Source organism: Quercus suber, unplaced genomic scaffold (assembly GCF_002906115.3).
Source record: "Quercus suber isolate HL8 unplaced genomic scaffold, Cork oak 2.0 scaffold_33, whole genome shotgun sequence".
NCBI lineage: Eukaryota > Viridiplantae > Streptophyta > Magnoliopsida > Fagales > Fagaceae > Quercus > Quercus suber.
The window spans coordinates 879,933-898,811 of NW_027069498.1; the positions used below are offsets into that span (position 1 = coordinate 879,933).

General features: G+C 35.0%; 2 protein-coding genes across 44 annotated transcripts; both read right to left on the reverse strand.

Annotated features, from left to right (window-relative positions):
- Positions 1-302: 302 nt before the first annotated feature.
- Positions 303-9,910, reverse strand: LOC112017186 (putative disease resistance protein RGA4). Of its 43 annotated transcripts, none has more exons than XM_065770604.1 (15): positions 6,967-8,211; positions 6,828-6,869; positions 6,425-6,510; positions 6,074-6,106; positions 5,896-5,988; positions 5,647-5,722; positions 5,327-5,515; positions 5,067-5,126; positions 4,308-4,563; positions 3,274-3,315; positions 3,099-3,180; positions 2,474-2,733; positions 1,180-1,240; positions 1,034-1,088; positions 303-838 (listed from the first exon to the last, which is right to left on the reverse strand). In XM_065770604.1, exons 9-12 carry the CDS (start codon positions 4,347-4,349, stop codon positions 2,579-2,581), a joined length of 321 nt encoding a protein of 106 aa, XP_065626676.1. In that variant the 5' UTR covers positions 4,350-4,563; positions 5,067-5,126; positions 5,327-5,515; positions 5,647-5,722; positions 5,896-5,988; positions 6,074-6,106; positions 6,425-6,510; positions 6,828-6,869; positions 6,967-8,211; the 3' UTR covers positions 303-838; positions 1,034-1,088; positions 1,180-1,240; positions 2,474-2,578. The 43 variants fall into 43 exon arrangements, with proteins under 43 accessions (XP_065626676.1, XP_065626680.1, XP_065626652.1 ...); XM_065770608.1 differs by having other exon boundaries at positions 3,070-3,180; XM_065770580.1 differs by adding an exon at positions 3,459-3,537 and having other exon boundaries at positions 2,474-3,180.
- On the reverse strand, positions 8,851-10,198 carry LOC112017201 (putative disease resistance protein RGA1). The gene is made up of 2 exons (XM_024049672.1): positions 9,131-10,198; positions 8,851-8,871 (listed from the first exon to the last, which is right to left on the reverse strand). The coding sequence occupies exons 1-2, from the start codon at positions 10,196-10,198 to the stop codon at positions 8,851-8,853; spliced, it is 1,089 nt and encodes a 362-aa protein (XP_023905440.1).
- Between the last annotated feature and the right edge of the window lie 8,681 nt (positions 10,199-18,879).

Consider the following 18,879-nt stretch of genomic DNA (forward strand, 5'->3'; position numbering starts at 1 on the left):
AAGACAACCCAGATACATAGTGATTCCCAAATAGCAGAGAAAGTAGGTTCCACTACAATCTAACTGGTACAAGATTAATTTTACAAAACTGTGTTCTTTGGAAAGATCAATTACCCCAATTTTTGCTTTCTATTGATAATTTATTATGTTGGATGTCTTATAATAATATGCAACAGTAATAATAGCCTACTACACACTCATTGTAAACACACAGCCACATCACTAATAATTGTTTATTTAAAACACTATTCGAAAGGAGTGTATACAAAGTGTGCAATATAGAGCTCATTGAATTTGAAAAATAAAAATCGAAACAAGGATTAAAATGACTGATTTGCTAAAATTTCTCCAGCATGTAGACATGTAGAATTTCTTTTCAAAGTTTTCTATCCAGGAAAAATAAAATACTAAAAAAATTAATTGGCATACAAGCACAAAGGGCACCCTAATTATAATTGCAACCCAACAAGTGGATCCACTAAAACCTAACACAAAGTTGGCCACCCGAATTATGATATTTGAAGAAGTAATGAATATTTGATAGCCTAGCTGACAACAGATTTCAACATGTTGAGAATTGCAAATTCAACATTCCGGATGAAATAACTAGATCAACTCAAATGTCCTCATTTCTCTCCCAAAACTGTTGAAGACAACTGATACTTCTGCAAAAGGACAAAACTGAGCAATCCAAATCATTTCGTGATCTTCAACAGCTTCTCTGTGATAGCTAGATTCAAGAATGATGTAAATATCCCCTCTTCTGTTTAGTGTTATATAGTCTCCATTTGATAACCATTCAATGGGGAACTACATGGCCATATAATGGCTGACATCCCTAACAAATAATAACAAAAGAGAGAGAAGTATGTTATTATCTTCAAATACCTACAGATATGGTTATGCATTAAACCAACTTTTCATCCCACATTGTAAGGAGATATAATAAATAAATAAATCTAAACTAAAAAATCCAGATACTTAAAATATAAAGAAATTGATAAATTTAACACAAAGAAACATGGAGGCTCACCTCTTTATAGAAAAAGGAGTTATGAGACCAATTGCAAGCTTAGTTGAATCGTCATCTGTAGAGAAAAAAATAGCTAAAATATCATATTAAATACTAACCAATTTCCATAGATTTTTATAATTTTGCTCAAAAATATTATAGTTTACCTCTATTTGCCACTTCACTAAACTAAAACAAGGCTCTCCTTAAGACATTGAAGCAAATAGTCTGCAAAATGAGGATAGAGGCTCTTACTATCTTAACTAAACATAATATAGCAGTCATCAACTGAAAAAATATAAAAGAAATAAATCAACAAGAGCTTCAAGAGATAATCTATGACTATGTTGACCAAAATAAGAATAGTTAAACAACATCATTCTAATAAGTGAACAACTCCAGTAAACATACATGCAAAGGATGAATCTCTTGCTTAAGTCAATGTAAAGGAAAGTTTGTGAGAGTAAGGTCAGCAGGCGAGACAGGCAAAAAGAGAAAAAAGAGTGAACTATTCAAGACAATTAAATCACAATGGTACTAGTATAGTAAATGAAGAAGAAAATAAGAGGACATTGTATTATGATGTTTTCTCTATTGTCATTAGATTTTGTTGTTAAATAGAAATGAACATTTGACATTTCACCATTGCACTCATGAATTTTTCCTGCCTTCCTCAAAGAAGTATGAAATAGAACTACTTGAAGCAGGGGGGGAAAAATAATAAAAGGAAGAAAAAAAAAAACAGATGTAAATTTTTCTCTAAAGACAAAGTATTAGAGATTTAAAAAGACTCTAAACCTAGCAGATAGAACCTTACCAGTAGAATTTTCAGGGTTTATATCAAGCTTTAAAATAATTAAAATTTGTGAATATCAAACTCTAGGGCCAAAAAAATGTGAATAAAAGAATAAATAACCAAACACAAAGTTGACCTTAAGTAAAGCAGTTGGAACCATACATAAGGCAATGGACAACCTTAAGAAATTTTGAAGGCAAACACTCATACTTTAATGGCTTGTTTGGAAGTTTAGAGAGAGAGGAGAGTAGAGGGGAGTAGAGGGGAGGGGAGTAGTGGGGAGGAGAGTAGAGGAAAATGATTCCTCTCCACCTTGTTTGGATGTTTTTAAAATTAGTAAGGGGGAAGGGAGTAATTAGCCCTTCCCCTTATGTAATTTTGTTAATATAATAAGGGTAAATTAGGTAATTTACTTGGTCAATAGTTTATGTACTCTATTCTCCCTCCAAATCTCTCCAATTTGGGGGAATTAAAAATGGGGAGTTAGAGGGAGTTGAAACCCCTCCAAACCCCTCCCCCTCCTTCCTTAAAAAACTTCCAAACAAAGTAATTAGATTACTCTCCCTCCCTCTACTCTACTCCCCCTCCTTTTTTAAACATCCAAACAGGCCATAAGTAGTAAGAACTAAGAATCTAAAAATCTAGGAAGGGCATAAAATCCTTACTAAATGCAGGGAAAAATTCATGTCCCTAAAACATAAGCATTCTCATCAATATATCCTGCGGAGGAGCAGGGGAGGGAAGTTGACCCTAGAACATAAGCATTCTCATCAATTTATCTTCAATATTTGTGAGAAATATGTAAGTTCCATTCCAATGCAATTGCATGTTCTCGTGGCTTCTGAAAGTTTGCTTGTACAAAGCATATGGTGGGACAAAGCTTTGGTCATCAACTCTGCCTTGATAAATATTTTCACAATATCACCTATAAGAGAAATTCCAAGATTCTCCAATAAGAACAATATTAATAGGAGAATTAGGTAAAAAAACAAGGTATTTCATCTAAATGGAAGTCAACCAGGGACACAGTGACTTCCATCCAAACTGCAAAAGAGAACCAATATTATTGGGAAACTGATACTATAATATGAAACACACACTTAGCATCTGCACAAAAAGGAATCCATTGCATGTGTATAAAATTCTCAGGTTCATGTAAATTTTTGAGTCTCATATATGTAATTGCCCATGGCTTTAAATATTGTGGCATCCTAAGCAGCCTTAAAAAGAATTGAAAGACTACTTCAAGGATGACTAATACCGAGCTAATGTAGAGATAACAGCACTTGCCAAAGAGGTTCTTTGTTGTGGAAGTCTTAAAAGCCACCTCAATGGAGCAAGCACAAATTTGCCCTGTACTTGAAATTGTAAACTGATAAACAAATATAAAAATTTGTAAGACATTTGCAGATTGTGTCACACATTCATTCTTTTAATGTAAGATTAAATGGGTTTAGGCACCTACTTGGACACAACATTGAGCTCCAGACTGCACAAAAAGAGAAAGCTACAAAATTAAGAACTCACCTGTTAAAATCTATTATTGTTACAAAAATCATGTTGCAAGCAAATTTTTGAGAAGTCAAAACTGGTTGTTACAAAAATTATCAGAAATATAAAATTAATAAAAGGAAGTGAGAGGTGTATTACTCAATTTATTGAAAGATTATACTTGATTTTTGCAGCACTATCATTGAAAATCCTTTTGGTTTCTATGCCACACTCTCCTCTGTACAATCATCTAAACACAATTTAGAAATTCAACAAAACTGAAATCTCTTGAAAGAGAGCACAACTTATCAAGATAGGTGGTTCAATAGTATAGTTGAAGGATTTAAGAACCTGTGCAACTAACGGGGTGAGATCCTTCTGGGCCGGGTTAGAATATGTGAGGGACCTCTTATGATCCATTACTGCCTCCTCAATTCATGTTTTTGATAGTTTGAGAAAGAAAATTGGCAATGTATTCATCACACTTTTTAGAAACATGAAATTACCACATGATTTAAGCCAAATAATTGAATTAAGCAAATTAAATCTCTTGTATACATCCAATGTACTAGGGTTGTGCCCTTTTTGTGCTTTTTTTAACAAAATGCTTACTTATTAAAAAGAATGTGTTAAGCCAAATCAAGTAGTTTTGTCTACCAAATACCAAATGATGTCAAAACATTTTTCACTATTCTTGCTCTTTCTCACCAATCAAATGAAGCATAAAGTTAAAAAAGAGTACAATCAAGGGCAAGTGCTAAAGAGTAGGACTGTATCAAGCTAATCCTCCCTTGGTGAGATCAGCATTGGATAATAACCCTTGAATATATTCAAAAACCCAAAAACATGTAGAATTGGCCAATTAAACAATTAATTTATTAAATGAGTGGCACATCACCATCTAAATGATCTACAAGACGAATGTTGATGTTGGTTCCTATGTAGTCTCCTAGAAGTTGGGACAAAAATTATAAGGTATGAATAATTAAAAGGCTAGAATTCGCTTACCTCAGCATCACTTTGCAGCAAATTACTCCATCTTTTGGACATTTGATAAAACAGCTTCTCTTACCTGTCATGGCTCAACCATCCTTACTCGTACTACCTCTCTTAGCCCTGAAGAACTCCATGTATTCTATTAATCCATCACGCAATGCTCCATAATCGTGAGTGGGGGCCCACATGCAGGTCCCCTCTTCTTCATGGTGATTAGAGAAAAGGATGTGCTCAATGTTGTCCAATGTTCAGACAGTGGCTGCACAACCTAAAGTTAAGAACCAAAGGATACAGCTTAAGGAGGTAGAGAAATAGATAAAACACCAACCTAAACTTGGTTGCTGCTTTTAGTATTAATAAACCATCATAAAATAGTAGGTAAAGAACTAAGAAAAAAGAGGGTATTCTATAATTCTGTTTGAAATTTTGGAGAAAAATTCAAACTTTAATACAAAATCTTATGTATAACAGGGAAAAAACCCCAAAAATAAAAAATAATCCAAAAGCATACATAATAAGCTAATTCCCACAAGGTAGTTGGATGCTCAGTTTTCATTTATACAATAATAGAAGTTATGAAGCATCTACAAAAAATAAAATATTTTCAATACAAGAACAATATATATATATTATTGTGTTTAGTGTTTATGAAAGAAAGAACTTTTCTCTTTGGCAAGAGAACAATAAGAACTAAGCACAATAAAATGATAAGATCATATAAGCAGCAAGAGTCCTTTGAACATTAAAAAGAAAAAGAAAAAGGAGGATTACCATTGAGTCTATGACCAGAAAGCTTTGAAGAATAGGGTACAAATTTTGCCTTAATTTGTTCTGCATGATAAGTCAAATGATTGAGAAGTTCTTCTAAATACCAAAACCTCAAAAAGCATAATGAAGAATAACAACAAACAAGAGCAAGAAAATTGGTGTTCAGTTCTGCAAAAAAAAAAAACAAAACAAAAAAAAAAACAAAAACCTGGAGTAGTCAAAGACAAAAAAAAAAAAAAAAAAACAAAAAAAAAAACAAATACCTGGAGTAGTCAAAGACGCAATTAGATTCCACTTTTATGTTCTTTCTGCCTTAATTTCACACAGGGACTCCAAAGCCAAAATTCAAGAACCTAAGGCCACGGCCTTAGCAGAGAGAGAAGTGCCAAAATTACCAATCATTGGAAAAACCAAAAGTTCTAAAACTTGGGCATTGTTTTCGGTGTAACAACCTATTATATAAAAATGGGTAAAGTAAGTAAAATGACAATATCCACTAATCTTAATTGGTATTCAAGCCAAAAGAAAAACCTTAATTGGTAATTTTTAATTGAGTAACAGATAAAAATTCAATCCAATCTACCTTTGAATTTGTGCATGAATGAACAAATTAGACTCATTCAATCATTCTCTCATTCTTCTTTGACTTCAAAGTCAGTCTTCACATCAACGATTTGACATGTGAAGAAGAAAACAAATATTTTTCATTTAATCATCTCATAAACATATTTTAATTTAAGAAATGAATGAATAAAAGAACAAATGAAAGAAATTTTTTTTTTTCTTTTCGTAATAATTTGAAGAAATCATGTGCCATGCACAAAAAGATTACCACTGAGTTCTAGTTCTTGAGCCGTTGCACAATTGCAGTTTTTGAATATGTTCCAAAATTTGGGGCCAAGCTTGTTCTTTGTCTCAGTTGGTTCTGCATAAGAGGTCACATAACTAACAAGTTCTCCAAAATATGTCAAATCTCAAAAGGCACCAACAAGAATAAGAGAGATGCATACCTTAAGCAGGAGAAGTTGACACTGAATCAGATTCTGCAATTATTAAGAAGCAACCATATTCACATCATAATGGATCACATTATCCTAATTTTTCTTGTTCAAATAACTTTGTGAAGAAATCAAGTTTCTAATTAACATTCTATAGACAGGAAAAAGAAAAATACCGAAAAGAAGGAAAGAGAATAAAAATAAAAAAAATCTGAGAAAAGAAAGAATGCATTAAGCAATTATCCCATCAAACATAGTAACTAAACCATTAGTTATTTTTCTATAGATCAATAGTTCAAATGTAGATATATAGACCCCCAAAAAAGAATAAAATAAATAAAAGAGGGTGAACCAACAAGATACCTGCAAAATAAGCTAATTCCTGCAATGGAAGTTGCTAGATTAAGTCCTCCTCTCAAATTGTTAACAGACTGAATCTGACTCAGATTCTGCAATTATTAAGAAGCAACCACACACACATTATATTATCAACATGCTCTTAGGTACAAAGACATAAATCATTAGAATTAAAAGAAAAGAAAAAATAAAAAAGGATGGATTACATTATGCTAATTTTTCTTGTTGAAATAACTTTGTGAAGAAATCGTGTGTCTAATTAACATTTTATAGACAGGAAAAAGGAAAAATACCGAAAAGAAGGAAAGAGAGTTTTAAACTGGTTCAGTTCAACATAAAAAAGAAGTTGAATAGTTTTAAAAGTTGATTTTTAATTTGGGATTAAAAGATAGATAGATGAGATGCATACCTGAAGAAATTGTTTCTTGTTCCTGGTTCTGATCATCCACTTCTACGAATGGGACATGGGCAAAATATAAAAACTCTTAAAAAACCAGTAGTTGATTTTTTTAATTTGGGATTAAAAGATAGATAGATGAGATGCATACCTGAAGAAATTGTTTCTTCTTGCTGGTTCCACCCATCCACTAGTACGCGTGGGACATGGGCAATGAAGGGCCAATCTTCACCTATTTGCCTCTTGCATCTTTGCCCTAAGAGGGGACAATCCCAAATTTGCAATTCTTTTAAAGAGGTGAGATTGCGAATCTCTTGAGGAAGTGACGTCAGATTGGGACATCCCCAAATTTGAAGGGTTTGTAGTGATGTGAGGATGCCTATCGAAGAAGGGAGAGAAACCAGTCCATCGCACCTTTGTATAGAGAGTTCCCGAAGAGAAACGAGGTTCCGCAGCCCCTCCTCTGGAAGAGATTCTAAATCTTTCACCTCATATAAGTCTAATTGCTGTAATTGAGAGAGAGGAAAGTAGGTTGATGTGGCTGCTGCTCCCATTTTCATTGTCTGCTCCAATACCTTCCAGCTACAATTATACAGTTCCAGCCTTTCTTTCAAATATGGAAACGGGGGCATATAAGTCAAGTTAGGGCAATAAAAAATCTGTAATTCCGAAAGAGAAGGAGGAAATGATGGAAGTAAGAGATGGTGTGGCTCATTCCTCCACCATCCCTTCAGTTTTGGGCATTCAATTATCATAAGAAAAGATAAGGATGGGAAGAATGGTGTTTTTGAAGAAGAAGAAGAAGAAGAGGAAGCACCCATCACGTTACTAACACTCTCTTCATCTATCCATATGTATTCAAGTGATTCCATACATTGAAGAGAGACAGACTCGAGAAAAGGGAGTTGATTTAACGGTGGGAGGTGCTGCAATCTCCTATTTCCATATAATCCAAAACTAACAAGATTAGTGAGAGAAGAGACCCAACTTGGAATTCTCACACCCATATAATTCCACAATTCCAACGCTTTGAGATTTGGATGTGGCTGAAGCACTTCCAGCATTTCATCGGTTTCTCCATCCCACTTGGAGGCATCCCACTGTAATAATAGTTGTTGAAGGTGATGTTTCTCCTTTAAATTTGCATCTTTACATTCCCGCACCTCATCTTTTCCATGTCCTAGATTTTTAATTATTAAATATCCTCCCAAGTTGTGTAGTAACTTCAATTGACTTGGCCCATTGGACATGGCCTTTTTTTTCTTAAACGAACCACAACAGCCTTTTTTCACTTGGCCCCCGGAACCTTCCATTCTCACATCAACCCCTGGTAGTATTGTCTCAAGATAAGTATGGTGTCTGATTTCAAGGGGCATACTGCTCAATTGGTCGTCATCTGAAAGACCTAGGAAACTGTACGTATTAATTAATTGGTTGCAATATGTAATATCTAGAAACCGGAGATTGACCAACTTTTTAATGCCCTTGGGTAATTCTATAAGCGAACTACAATATCCCAGTATTAGTGTTTGCAAATTCAGCATCTTAGTAATGGAATTAGGGAGAATTTTAATCTCATCATTTCCAGAAAGATCAAGGTATCTTAAATGCTTTAATTTTCCAATTGAACGTGGCACTATATGTAGTTCTTGATTACTCAAATTCAATGTGCGTAAACACTTAAAATTTGAAATGAGTGTATCACAAGTTAAGTTACCCAAGTTCCCCCCTACACTAGATACTAGAACTGTGCGTATCTTCCTTCCATTAAGCATGGGGATTGAAAATTGCATTGATGTATCTACAAGATTAAATGATACATGACGAACTTTTTCAATAACATTTTTCTCACTTAAATTTAATATGGCACTTTCTGTTCCAGACACAAGACATGCAAGATCATGCATGAGATCATGCATTTTACATGATTTTATATCGTCCAAATCATCATTTTCTACATCTTGGAAAAATGACCTCCAAAGTAATTCCATAAAATATTTTTTGCCAATATCCACAAAACGCTGCCTAGGACCTTCTAACACAATAAAGCCTTGTGCTGCCCAAAGATAAATAAGTGTATTTACATTAATCCTATAATCTTTTGGAAACAATCTACAATAAGCAAAACATTGCTTCAAATATGATGGAAGGTGATCATAACTCAACTTAAGAGTTAATGAAATGTCATTTTCTTGTTGGGTTAATTTTGAGAGTTCATCATCTAAAAAAGATTGCCACTCAAATCTAGAGGTTTTACCGTACAATAAGCTTCCTATTGTTCTTATAGCAAGAGGCACCCCACTACATTTTCTTACAATCTCTTTTCCTACGGCTATTATGCCTTGGTTCTCTAGCTCTATGCCTCCTTCAAATGCCATTTTTACAAACAATGACCAAGCTTTTTCTGGATCTAGACCTTTAAGCTCATAAGGAAGAGTTGTGCCCGTTATCTTTGCAACCTTTATCGAGCGAGTAGTTACCACTATCCTACTTCCCTTTGCACCCCCCATTAATAAATCATTTAAAGACATCCATTTATTTTTGTCCTCATTCCACAAATCATCCAAGACAATGAAGTATTTTTTTCCATTAAGTTTATCTCGAAGATGATTTTGTAAAATCTCAAGGCTTTTTTCATCTCTCCCATTTCCCAAAGATTCTAAGATTTGATTCACAATATGTTTTAAATCAAAGTTATCAGAGACACAAATCCACAACTTCAACTCAAAATTATTTTTTACATTTTTGTCATTGTAAATGAGTTGAGCTAGTGTAGTTTTCCCTAAGCCTCCGATCCCAACTATTGGAATAATTGACATATTCTCTACAGTGTTGGCATCCAAAAGAAGTTTTATAATTTCTTTCTTATCATCCTCTCTCCCAACCACATTTTCTTCCCATACAAAAGAATAAGTTTCCCTATCCCTATTCATGACTTGTGGCTCAGTGGAGCTTTGAATAAAGTGGAAGTCCCCCTTATCTTTTGTAATGGCATTTAGTCTCTCCCTAATTGCCTTTATTCTATGACCCATCTTAAGACTAAAATCAAGCTGGTTTGAACTTGAAAAGAAAATGCGTACCTCCTTTGTCATCTTATTTCCAGTCATCACTTTGTGCTGTAAAGCTTCAGTGGAGAAATCATCCAGCACGTCATCTGCATCAAGGAAGACATCTCTAAGCTTGTTGAGCCAGTCTTTGACCTCGTTGTTATGAGAACCCTGCTTTTCTGCATCTAGAAGCACAGCTTGGATTGTGGAAACTGTGCTCTTTAGTTTGTCAAGCTCATCTTTGACACCACAGGCCAACTTGATCTCTTGGTGTGCTAAGGAACCCACCGCTTCAAGGACTTTCTTTGCAAGGTCGAAGAGAACTCCTTCTGCCATTTTTTTTCCTTCCAGGAATGCAATATGGGTTTGTGGGATGATGAGAGTGATGAGAGGCAGGTTGTTGTTGTGTCCAGCTTAGAATAACAACATCAATATTTATATAAGCTTAAGGGTTTATCTTGTTAAATACTTTCCTTGTAATTGTTTTCTAATGATGCTTTGCGCAAAGAATATTAGTTCTTCATGTGAAAGCAAATAATATTACAAAGCCATGCATACGACTCCACAAAAGGTATCACCAAAGAACTTTGTCAATTGTTCCTTCCTTCACGGATGGCGTGAGTGGTTCTAGGTTCTTTTCTTCATAGGGTGGCTTGATTTAATGATTTTATTCCATACCACTCTCCTCCATTTTTGTGGTTCTTAAGATTGGAGAGCATACCAAGTAACACCACAGATATGTTGCACCCTCTTATAGGTATTTTTATTGCATTCTTAATAATAATGGAATATTGGTTTACTAATGAAAGGAAAGGATAGCGATTTGGAAGGGGCTGAGTAGCCCAGGATTGTTAGTTGATAAAAACAAATACAATAAACAAAAAACACAAAAATAAATAATTTTTTTATAAAAAAATGGTGAATTGCAGGAGTATAAAGTTTTCCATCCGGGTTACAAGTAATTTGATACAAACATGATCAAATATTATAATAAGAGTATAATTTACTTACTATATTTCAAGAAAAAATAAAGATTACTTTAGGCCTTCTATGTAGATGTATATATAATCCTAGGCAAAGGCAAGTAGAATTTATTTATTTATTTTTGGATAAGTATAGCAGGTGGAATTAACAGAGGTTAATGTGATAATAACCTTCCTTTCTTCGAGGAATTAATTCTTTAATGGAAGCAATCAAACGTCTAAAAGTTCAATGCTTTTGCTTTATGGCATGAAATGTTTATTCAATCTTTTTACTCTTCCTACATTGAAAGGACAAAGTTTTGCAGCCATATATTTCAACTTCCTCTATGAAGCTAACATGTGTCCTTATTCAACACCTATTATGTACATTGCACACATGTTAACGTCTTAGAGGAAGTTAAAGTCTAAAGTTACAACTAGTTTTGTAGTCAAATTTTGTTTATATAAAAATAAAACAACATAATATTTTATTTTAAAAAAAAAAGATCAAGAAATTTTAATAAATTTATTTTTTAAAAGTTGTTTGAAGTAAAAGCTTGTTTGTTGATGAGATTTAATTTGGTTTGGCAATAAAGATAGAGTGAACCAAAAAGGAATATGATGCTAACACTAAAACAATGTCCCCTTCTTAAACTTTGATATGACAAATATGTATCTCGAATGAATTAAAGTATGAGGCATGTGCACTCTTATTAGAGAAGATTTATAGATTCAAAACTTGTCAACTTAGAAAAGAAAAGAGGAAGGATTCTAGAGAGGATAGAAAGCAAAGCATCTATATTGTCATTAATGGCTAGTCCTCCAAGGAGATTGAGATCTTGAGGAGAAAGGAATAAAGGAGGTTCAATTCACTTTATTCTTTACAAATCACTTAAGGGTCCGTTTGGATAGCACTTATTGTTGCTGAAACTGAAAACTTGTTGCTCAAAACACTGTAGCAAATAATTAGAAAAACGCGGATTAAAGTAACTAAACGCGGTACTGTAGCGGAGGTGAATGTACTGTAGCATATAAATACCAAATAAATCTCTTTTTTCCTTTCTTTCTCCATTCACTCCTCACCCGAACCCTTGCTAGCGCCTGTGCCGAGAGAGTTCCACGCCCACCAGAGTTCCACACCTACATCGGTCCGACTCCGGCGAAGAGCGCCGGTGAGAAATTAACGAGGAAGAAAAGCCCAGTCCGACGCCGGCGTGTGCTCTTCCTTCAGAACAGGGATCACACAACTCACAGCCTACACCCACCTGCACTGTAGCTTCTTCCCCACAATCCCAAAGAATTCTCAGGTATCAAGATCAAGCTAATCCAGTGTAAATTTATACTTTGTTAGCTGAAATTTTTTTTTTCCTTTTCGTAACATCCAGACGAAATTTGTGGGTCAGATTGGCCTAATCTGGGTTCTGATTCATATGATGTTACTGTTAGATGAGTTTTTATTTTTTCGGTATGTGTTTATTCTTAATTTTGATTTTCTGTCTCTTTATTTTCGATGATTTTATAGATTCTGTTTTAATTTCTGATGGTATATGTTTGGATGCAAGCGGTTTATGGTTGAAAGTTGAACCTTTGCCGTTGATGTATATTAATTTGTTTTGCAAGAAGAGGGTTTGGGTTTTGGATCTTCATTTTTTAAAAAAAAAATTTTTGCTGTAAATTTGTAACAAACGTAGGAGAAGAGAAGGGAAGCCTTCTCTTTCAATTTTTTGGTTTTAGTGTTGCGCTTGAAAGCTGGGTTCATGAGACTACCTCTGTGAAAATGGAAATTATGGGATCTAGATCTGTTGTCCGAATATGATTTGTAGGAAATCAAGGGATTATTTCTTTTGGGTTATGGACAAGGTATAATTCAGCCTCTCTGTTTCATCTTTTCTTTAATGCAAAGATTCTAATGTTTTATATATTGTATACAAAATTATTGAATTTGATATATATATATATATATTATTTTTTTTTTTTGAGAATGAAACATACTTCATTTATTACCCAAAGTTGGCTGAATCAGCCTGAACAACATGTTGAATGTCTGGTGGTACATCTTCCATCCAGACAGTTTGATCATGCTCCCTAATAGCCCTTTTTGCTAAGGCATCAGCGACATTATTTCCTTGACGACATACATGAGAAAAACTAACAAAATGAAAAGAAGTGGACAAACTTTTTAACATCCTGAAGTAGATGACCATGTAAGGCTCGAGAAGGATTAGGATCGTTGAGCTCCCTGCATATGACTTCTGAATCTCCTTCGAAGATGGCTCTAGTTACTCCGAGTTCTAGTGCAAATTCTGTAGCTCTCCTCACAGCCAAGGCTTCAACCTGAGCAACTGTTGTTGGGAGTGGAATTTGCTGTGACAAGGATGCCATCACAGCACCTTCTGCATTTCTGATTACGACGCCAATCCCTGCTCTCTCTTGCTGGGAAAAAATAGCTCCGTCGTAGTTAACCTTGTACACTCCTTGGTCTGGCGGCCTCCATCTGATGTGATTTCTGTGTTGTGGTGTCCCAGCTGCTGGATGAAGGTTTTGATATTCCAATGTCCTATCTTTTGATAGCGCATAAATTTGGTTGAGTGGGCACGCCACTTGCTTGAGACGAAGCTGGTTACGCCTATTCCACACTGCCCAGGCCGTGAAAGCCAACAAAGCAACATCGTTCTTTTCCGCAATAGCTCGTTTGAAGATGTCCTTAATGCCTCGGCCCTTCATTTCCTCAAGCCATCTCCACTGTGAATCTGCCTTCCATAGTACCTGCACATCAGAACAAAAGAATAGAGCATGTGAACAGTCTTCGTCCCCTGTTTTGCATATTTCACATTGACCATCTTGTGTGATCCTCCTACGGCAAAGATTAGACTTCACAGGAAGAGCTTCTCTGCTAGCTCTCCAGATGAAGTTTTTGATCTTGCTCGGCACCTCCAGACCCCATAACTTCTTCCAATAACCTGAGTCTTGGGCTGTTCCCTGAAGTTGTGCTGTATTCTCATGGAGGAACCGGTATCCCGATTTCACGGAATAATTTCCAGATGGAGTAAAAGGCCAAATCAATACATCCGTTTGGTGTGTAGAGCTCAAAGGGATGTTTTTTATGGTCTCAGCTTCATGCACATTAAACACGTGATCTACCACTTCAGTTCTCCACCTTCGAGTGACCGGGTTTATGAGGACCTCCACATTTGAGTTCTCCTGTCCAAACAGAATCGGTGTGGTTATTTTGGCTGAAGGTTTTGATGGCAGCCAATTATCTCCCCAAATTCTTATCTTCTTCCCATCTCCGACTCGCCATAGTGCCCCTTTGGTAATGACTTCCCTCCCCCCTTTTAGAATACTTTTCCAAGCATAGGAAGCGGAGGAAGAGTCCTTTGCTTCTAAGATGGAACCTCTAGGGAAAAATTTAGCCTTGAAAACTTGATAAAATAAGGAATTGTCATCGTGGAGTAGTCTCCATGCTAATTTAGCAAGCATTGCCTCATTAAACATGGTGAGGTCTTTAAACCCCATCCCACCTTGGTCTTTGTGTTGGCACATGTCTTCCCATCTAACCCAATGAATTTTCCTCCTATCTCCCCTTTGCCCCCACCAAAATTTCCGAATGAGGGATTCGATCTCTTGACACAAAGTGATCGGGAGTTTAAAGCAACTCATCGTGTAAGTGTGTATGGCTTGGATGACGGATTTGATGAGTACTTCCCTACCGGCTTGTGACAAGAGTTTACCCTCCCACCCCTGTAATCTCTTCCACACTCTTTGCTTCAAATGGTCAAAGCTTGCTCTTTTATTTCTCCCTACCAAGGCCGGCAAACCCAGGTATTCTTCATATTGTTTTAGCTCATTAACCCCAAGTGCTCCCATAATCTGGCTTTGCAAATCATCTGGAGTAGATTTACTAAAGAAGAGAGTTGTTTTGTCTCTATTCAATTTTTGCCCCGACACCCTTTCATAGGATGAAAGAATATCCATCACCTTTTGACATTCTTGAATGGTAGCCCTGCAAAACAAAAGGCTATCGTCTGCAAAAAATAAATGGGTTAGCTTTGGGCCATTGCGACAAATAGAGACACCCTGTATATCACCTCTCTCTGCTGCTTTTTGAATCATGCGATGCAAGCCTTCCGAGCATAGTAAGAAAAGGTATGGGGATAGTGGATCTCCTTGGCGTATACCACGGCTTGGCTTAATGTTTCCAAAAGGTTCCCCATTGATCAAGATAGAATATGTGACTGAAGTAATGCACTTCATAATTAAGTTCACCCATTGATCCTTAAAACCCATTTGTTTCATCACTGCCTCTAAGAAAGACCATTCAACTCGATCATATGCTTTACTCATGTCGAGTTTTATGGCCATGAGACCAGACTTACCAGAGTTATGATTTTTCATGTAATGTAGCGTTTCAAAAGCAACAAGGATATTATCTGTAATCAAGCGACCTTTTAGAAAAGCGCTTTGATGTTCCGAGATAATATTGGGGAGTACTCTCTTCAACCTGTTAGCAAGCACTTTTGAAAATATCTTGTAAAGCACGTTACACAAACTAATAGGTCTGAACTCCGTAACATTCTCTGGATTTTTTGTTTTTGGGATCAAAGTGATAAATGTATGATTTAAAGAAAATGGTAAAGAACCTGAATTCAAAAAATGCAAAATATCATGTATCACATCACCTTTTACCAACTCCCAAAAATTCTGATAAAACAGAGGCGGCATCCCATCTGGCCCAGGTGCTTTAAGTGGTGCCATTTGTTTCAAAGCTACTTCAACTTCCCAAGCTTGGAAGCTCGCCGTCAAAATCTCATTCATTTCAGTAGTGACTATCCTCGGTATGGAATCCAAGTTTGACACGGTAATGTCTGAGTTGGATGACGTGAATAGCTGCTGAAAATATTCCAGGAAGATGTTTGAGACCTCATCTGGTTTTGTGCACCAGATATTGGACTGACTTTTAATCCCAGTGATGAGATTCTTACGCCTTCTCTGTGTTGCTCGACAATGGAAGAAGCGGGTATTGCGATCTCCATCTTTGAGGTACAGAGTACGGGATCTTTGGCGCCACATCCTTTCCTCTTTATCCATAAGAGAATTAATCTCTTTTTTAAGCATAAGCAATCTATCCGAAGTCCCTCCCTTAAGAGCCATTTTTTCAACCTGTGTAAGCTCTTTTCTTTTTTTTTTTCTAATTCTTTCTTGATGTTGCCGAAATAGTCCCTACTCCACTTGGTTAGTGCTGTCCCACATTTTTCTACTTTCCTGATAACCTTCGAATTCCCTTCATCTTCAATTGAATTTGATATATAATTTTTCATAATACAAGGTAAGTGAATCTATATTTTATAAGTTAATAAATGAAAATCATTATATCTATGTAAGTATGTAACTCAAATAATACAATTTCAACTATAATTTATTTATCAATATTATCATAAGTAACTTGTGAATAAGTTCCAACTTGCATTTGATGATAAAATAAATTAAGTTTAAACATATAATTTAATTCGTTGATAAGCTCAAACTTGAATTGTGCTAAAATAAAATTAAATAAAGGAGAAACTGCAGTTAACCTACTTGTGGTTTGGCTCGTTTTAACAGTGCCCACCCGTGGTTTGAAATTTGTCACTTAACCCACCTGAGGTGGCATCCGTTAAACCCCTGTTACCTACCTCTCTCTTTTCACCGTTAAAAATAGGAGTAAATGTGTCTTTTTCATTATATTTTATGTCTCTCTCCTCTTTTCTCCCATTCTTCTTCTTCTTCACATAAAACATAAAAGAAAACCCATACACCTACAGTCACATACAAATCCACAAATCCATGTGAACATACACCCACAGATTCGCTAGCCTTTCACTGCTAAATCCAAAAATTGACTACATAATTCTTTATAAAACAATCACAAAATAAAACTCTAACCCTCTTTCTTTTGCTAGGTTCTCTAAAAAAAACCCAGATTTGCAAGTAGAAAAAAAAAATTCTACAAAAAAAAAAAAACCCAACAATCTATTCAAAAAAAAAAAAAACCCAACAACTCTATTCAAAATGGCGCCACTCTGAGCTAGTCCAGGAGCTTCAGCAAGTGGAGTACTGTTGTGTTGGTGATGGTTGCAACTGGACCAACTCCATTCAAAACCCGATCCGAATCTATTTGCGCCTCCAAACACGATCTAGACGATGGCAATATTGTTTGCCTTTGAGGAAAGATTCGAGGTCAAACTTTACCTTGTTTTTGAGATCTTCTTCCATGGAGATGGTTTCAAAAGTTGAAGGATGCATGAAAGGAATAGATCTCCACCATCCGTTACCTTGCTGGTCTTTGATGTTCATGTACAACTTCAAATCTTGAGGCTTTACCTGTTCGATTTTGACGGATTATGGATTTGGGGATTTTTGGGGTTCTAAGGAAGAGAGAGAGAGGGAGAGAACTTGTTCCTTTTTTTTTAGGGTTCTAATTCAGTTCTAATTTTGGCTTATATAGTAAAGGAGATTTTTTAACGGAAATGACAGAGGTGGGTAATGGGGGTCTAACGGACTACTGCAGTTTCCCCTTAAATAAATCATTCGGAATATATAATACTTCATTTACAGCCCTAAATGTAGTTAGAGGAATGCCCTAGTTTTATTCAACCCTTTTCTTATACTTCCAGTGTATTAATAAAATGTTCTACCACTTTTTATTATTATTTTCTTAAGGCTAAATTGGAAGCTACACTCCTAAAGTTTGGAGGTGTTTGCAGGGACAGACCTAAGATTTTAAGCTAGTAGGGGCCGAAGTATAAAGAAAAAAAAATCCAAATATATATCCATATAGTATTAAAAAATTATAAATATACAAAATCGTTGTTTCTAAATACATTAAGATGCAATCATCTACCAACAAAGATAAAAACAAAAACAAAATAATATGTTTTTTTAATACTAGGCTGGTTAGGATTTTTTTTTTTTTTTGGGAAGTTAAAGCATTCATCGTGGTTGTACTAAAACTTTTAGCTTTTAGTACTTCAAAAAACTATTTTATCTATTTTACCAGCTCACTTTACAATACACCCAATATCAAATGTTCTATTTTTTTTATCACTTCATTTAAAATAATATTAACAACTCATTAAAATAATTAGGAAGAGAGAGAATTTGAGTTTTTTTTATTGAAGAGATATAATCTTAATAAAATATTGTATTTAATTTTTAACAACTTCCTACAGTCAACTGGTATATATACCAGTTTACTATAATTGCAAAAAATTTAGCTTTACCTTCTCCAATAACACATGATTTTTTTGTTCTTTGGTAGTAAAATAGTTTTTTTGCTAAAATACAATCAATCACCATTGTGAATATTTTTATTATTTTTGTTAATTTTTTGGGTTAGATAATTGATATTTGGATTAGGCTAACTAGACCAATTGGGGAGAAGGGGAGCCAATTACAAAAATGAAATATAGAATGACTAAAAACAAAATTTTGGACCCAGGGGGAAGGGGCCAGGCCCCCTTGAGCCCCCACCTAGGTCTATCCCTGTGTGTTTGAATTTTACACCCTAAAGTTTAAGAATTTGGATTTTACCTCTTAAAGTTTTGAGGATTTTGGATTTTACATTCTAAAATTCTATTATGTTTGCATTCGTAGCCCCTTCATCCATATTTTTCCGTTATGTGCATATAAACTTGCTACACGTGTTTAGTTCATCCAATAAAATGATGCCACGTTATTTTTATTATGCCATGCATTTTTTAATTATTTAATTTTTTTTACGCTACAAAAAGGACGTGGCATTATTTTATTGGATAAATTTTTTTTTTTTAAGAATAATAAGTATTTTTAACACACACAAAAGAAGAGATGAAAAGATTTTTTAAAGAAACTTACAGTGGTATATATTCAAAAGGGCCTAGATAAACTAAACATATGTGACAAGTTTATGTGGTATTTAACGAAAAATATGAATAGAAAAGCTGTTGATGCAAATAAAATAGAACTTCAGGGTGAAAAATTCAAATTCTAAAATTTTAGGATGTAAAATTCAAATATCTCCAAAATTTAAAAGGTAAA